This window comes from Octodon degus, unplaced genomic scaffold, assembly GCF_000260255.1.
Source record: "Octodon degus isolate 3935 unplaced genomic scaffold, OctDeg1.0 scaffold00007, whole genome shotgun sequence".
Classification (NCBI taxonomy): domain Eukaryota; kingdom Metazoa; phylum Chordata; class Mammalia; order Rodentia; family Octodontidae; genus Octodon; species Octodon degus.
In genome coordinates, this window is record NW_004524583.1 from 9,996,985 (window position 1) to 10,002,199 (window position 5,215).

Consider the following 5,215-nt stretch of genomic DNA (forward strand, 5'->3'; position numbering starts at 1 on the left):
ATACATCCATCCATCCATCCATCCATCCATCCATCCATCCATCCATCTGCCCATCCATCCTTTCATCCATCTATCCATCCATCCACCTATCCATCCATCCATCCATCCATCCATCCATCCATCCATCCATCCACCTATTTATCCATCCATCCATCCATCCATCCATCCATCCATCCATCCACCCATCTGCCTATCTATCCATCCACTCACCCATCCATCCAACACACACATTTTGGAGGATTGCCATGTGAGAGCACTGAAGGATGCACACCCAGATACAGGGCCTGTCCTTGGGTAACTTCTGTAGTTGGAGGAGACAGGCAAACAAACAGGCAGCATCAGAAATGTGATGAAAGCAATAACAGAGGGACACACAGGTACTGCAAAAGCAAGGGAAGTAAGGGGAGCTGATCACTGAGTTTTGCCTTATCAGCCTGATGGGGCTAAGCAAGTCTGAAGGAAAGGGAAGCAGGACCAGACAAGGAAAACAGATTCATCGAAGTAACCAGTAGGCCAGTGCACAGGTATTCGGCAGTGTGAGCATTTGGGTGACAGCACCCATTCTGTAAGCAAGAGTAGAGAGAACAGGGCACAGAGCTGGCATTGGCTGTGTTACAGAGGACCTTGTTGGCTTAGCTGAGCAATCAGGACCTTTATCTCATGGTGCTGAAAGCCAGTGAAGCACAGACAGTGTTGGGGGAATACGGAGCCTGGCACCTCTGCTTACAAGATGCTTGGCTTTGCAATGACAGGTAATTTCCAGACCACTCTGCACCTATTGCTATGGCAGTGCAGCCCCCATGATTCAACATATTAACCCAAGCAAAGCATAGAAAGAGCGCTTGCTACATGGAAAGCAGTCAGTGCCCAGAAGCCACTATACCGAAGGCTTTCTCTGGTGGTGTCATGCGGGGGGTGGGGGAGGCTAAAGGGAGCACCTATTATGGGTCAGGTATTTCTCAGGCCCTGATGCACTCCAGCCAAGAAATGGAAGCTGGAGCCCTGCTGTCTTGGAGCTTAGATCCAGGGTCTTTGTGGGGCTCACTTCCCAAAGAGGATTTCTTAGTTTTCCCAGATTAAGGAAAGGGAGGCTGGGACCAGATGTGGAGAATGCTAGATATTTTCTGTAGCAAAGTTGACGTGAACCAACTAAGAATTTTGTTTTCTGCTTTTCTCTTTCTCGTCTACAGTATTTAAAAATGCTTTTATGTTTTATTTGGTACAGGGTCCCACTATGCAACTCAGACTCATAGGGGTCCTCATGTCTCAGCCTCCCCAGCACTGGGATCACAGGTGTGCACCACCATCTGGGTTTCAGCAACTGACACAGTATGCCTGAGTTATGGGGGGGAGCATGGCATGTGGTACCAGGTATTGAACCTGGGTCCTTGTGCTTGCCAGGCAGGCACTTAGACTGTGAAGCTATCTCCCTAGCCCTTTAAAGCACTTAAAAAATTAAAGTATATTAACTAGGGTTATTGTGGAAAAATTAGAAAAAAGTATTAAGTCATCCAACTAACCAGGGGCAATTTCTATTGTCATTTTACTTAAGCATCTTTGCCTCCCCTCCCCTCCTCTGTGCCCTTCCCTTCTATTTTCCTCTCCCCTCCCTTCTCCTCTCCTCCTCCTTTTCCTCTTTGCATCTGTCTGTCTGTCTGTCTGTCTGTCTGTCTGTCTGTCTGTCTGCAGTACTGGAAATTAAATACAGGTCCCTGAACATGATAGGCAAGTGATCTGTCCCTAAGCTACCTCTTCAGCCCTTTTTATTTTGAGATAGTGTCTCACAAAGTTGCCCATGCCGGCCTTGAATTTACAATCCTCCTGCCTCAGCCTCCTAAGCAGCTAGGATTACAGATATATGCCACCACACCCAATTTGGGGGAACTTCTTAATCTTATTCTCAGAAGTCTCCTCAGTGTCACTGGGCACTGAGGCTAAGGATTTACAGCCTTTGAGGCCATGGCGGCCCTCTCAGGTGGCAGGTTTGTCCTCACTGTGCGTGGCTGTGCATTCACCTGCCACAAATGCCCACATATCTATTCTCCTCCTACCTGCTCCTCCTACTTGCTCCTTGAGGAATTTGGGGTTGCTGTGGAAAGCCAGGTGGAGTTGGCTACTCTCTGTGCGTGGCCTGTGTGAGTCATGTGGCCTTGACCTGAGAGAGCCCCATTGGGAGGCCGGGCTGTGGGTGATGCAGTACCTCCCCTGGTTCTGGGTGCAGCAGGAGCCTCAGAGGGACCCTCTTGCTGGGGGTCCTCCTCTTTCATCTGTCTCAAGCTGCCCACCACTTACGCTAGACATCAGTGTGTATCCAGTATACAAAGTGCATCCATTCATCCACCCACGTTGTATGCATTCACTAGGCGTCGACTACATGCATGGCACAAAGCTAGGTGTGAGGGCACAAGCATGGGCCGAGGCAGTCAGTCTTTGCTCTCATGAAGCTGCACACTGCTGGGATGATGAGCGACCAAATAGCTACACAAGTGAGAGCACCACTACAGGGAGCCACACGCTCTGCCCGAAGGCGTAAGCAGGGTCCTGGGAACGGGTCACCTAGATGGCAGGTGCAGCAGGCTCTGCGCGGAACAGCTGGGTGAGCCAGGCCCTGCAGCACAGCAGGGACTAAAGCAAGGGAGGTGAATGTCTGGCCAAGGCACCATGCTGGGAAGAAAGGAGAGAAGACCCTCTGTGGAAGGCAAGGGAGAGCGTGGGGTAGACTGAGGCAGGAAGCCTCCCGGGGACCAGAGAAATGGATCTGAGCACCTGAAAGCTCCAGGGGTTTTAGATGGAAGATTGCAGGTGTAGTGGGGAATGGAGGCCAGGCTGTGGTGTGTGACACTCTGGGTCAGTGTGGAGGAATGCCTGAGACACCATCTGGAAGGAAGAAAGACATTAGGAGATGGCTGGGTCCACAGCAGAGAGACGGACACTAATAGAGGCACCCAGGAAGTATGAGATGCATGTTTCCTGACGACCATCTCCAGCAACGCCCAGCCCCATGGCCTTGCTGCCCCACTCCATCACAGACACATGCACACATGCACACACACAATGCATGCTCGCGCAGCACACATGCACATGTATGTACACATGCACACAAACACATATGCATACGGACACACATGCACATGTGCACACACACACGCACACACATGCATCCACATCCACATAAACACACACACACACACACACACGCGCGCGCACACACACACTTGTTGACAAGTCAAGGAGAGAGACTACCTTCAGCTCTTGCAGTGTTTCGTTGTACTCCAGGCCCCTGCTGAGTCTGGAGGCTCCCTCGTTGCTGATGTCATTGCCACTGACATCCACGTGGGTCAGGCAGCTGTTGAGTCTGAGGACTTCCCCGAGGGCCAGGGCCCCTTCGTTCCCAAAGCCGTTCATGGACAGATTCAGTTTCCTCAGGGTCACGTTAGACTCCGGGGAGGGGAAGCAACACTAGTGTCAAGGCCACATGTGACGCACCCCTCCAAATGCCCCAACTGCTACAACTTCTCAGTTGCATCCAAACTGAGCCCCCAGTGGTTCTGGGAGAGACAGATGAGCCTGAGCCATCCAGGTCCTTCCCAGCTGTGCTCAGAGTCTCAGGATATTTGTGACTCTTTCTTTTGGCTTTTTTTTTTTTTTTTTAACATTTATTTAGTGTGTGTGTGGGTGTGTGGCTGTGTGGGTGGCCAGTTCAGCCCACCAGGGGGAGCGCTGGCAGGATGTGGTGCTGGAGGATCGAACCGCGGTCCCTGTGCTTTGCCAAGCTTGTTCCAAGTAGGTGCTTTAGACCACTGAGTCATCTCTCCAGCCCTTTTTTATTTTTATTTTTATTTTTTGGTGGAACTGGGGATTGAACTCAGGACCTTGTGCTTGCCAGGGAAGCACTTATGATCGATCTCCCCGGCCCACCTTTTGGCTTTTGATCATTCTCTACTCTTCAACTGAGCCAGCCTTTGGAAACATGGACAGTTTCCTAAAGATACCTTCTAGGCCTCAGCAGGTGGGCTTTATACAAAAAGTGATTCAGTTGCAGGAATTCTGGGAGACCAAGAACTCAGCATCTGGTGAGTGCTCAGTGTGCCCTCATCAACAGTGACTGTGAGGAAACAAGTCAAGATGGCAGCACGGGAGGCCCCGGTCGTCTTCACCCGAGCTCCACGCACCCCTCAGAGGGCACCTTACCCGGAGACCGCTGCACAGGGCCACAGCTCCCTGAATGTGGAAGTGATTCCAACTCAGATCCAGTGACTGGAGCCCTACGTTGAGGGCTGGGAGGGGAGAGGGGGTCAGCTCAGCACCCTTCACACCCAAAGAACCCAGCCTCAGGGTTCAAGGGCTTGCAAAGTAAAATACTCAGGCAGCGGTGTTTAGCTTAAACACAAAATGTAAGATGATTCCCAATGTCAGGAAAGTTCACATCATCACAAGTGGTAAGTAAGTTGGTCTCATCTAGTTGGCAAATATTGTGTGATCACAGATATTTTACCATTAAAAGATGTGTGTCTTCTCACCTCTGAGACAGCCTAAGAAGACAGGGCCCCGGACTTGTGTGCTTTCCTGATAAAGGTAGATTTGTGACTCAGACACATCCATCTGGTGGATTACTATGCAGCCCCAGGAGCAAAAGCAGCATGGGAAACAACTTCCAGGCTGTATTTATGGACGTGGTGCACCACACCACACAATGTCTTTTTTACGGAGAGCCACCTGCGGCTATGGTGACACTGGAACTTGTCTCCCAGGCAGCCTCAGGGACACCGTCAGCTAGAGGTAGGAGGCTTCAGGTTTGTTGGGGATCTGAATTTGCTTGAAGATTGCACTTTATTTTATTTTTTTGTGTGTGTGGAACTGGGGATTGAACTCAGGCCCTTGTGATCGCCAGGGAAGCGCTTATTCCACTGAGCCATCTCCCCAGCCCCGCTTTAAAGATTTTTTTAAAAACAGGCTCTCACAGCATTTCCTGTGTTGCCCAAGCTGCCTGCCAACTCACAATTCTCCTGTCTCAACACCCCAAGCAGCTGGAACAGCTGGTGATTTATTGGATCTTTTATCAATAATATAGATGAACACTAATCTTTTATATTTATACAAATGCCATATATATTCATTCCTTGTCTGTTGCTAGTTTTAAGGTTGTCCATAGTGTCTTTATCACACACAAGCTTTAATGTACTGTTGCCAAACATACAATTTTTTTTTTTTTTTT

General features: G+C 50.0%; 1 protein-coding gene across 1 annotated transcript in view; it reads right to left on the bottom strand.

Annotated features, from left to right (window-relative positions):
* Lrrc74a (leucine rich repeat containing 74A) overlaps nucleotides 1-5,215 on the bottom strand; it is a 36,730-nt gene that overhangs the window by 10,294 nt on the left and 21,221 nt on the right. The window contains 2 exon segments of the mRNA XM_023702430.1: nucleotides 3,244-3,438; nucleotides 4,192-4,345. Coding sequence (XP_023558198.1) covers nucleotides 3,244-3,438; nucleotides 4,192-4,345 — 349 coding nt within the window.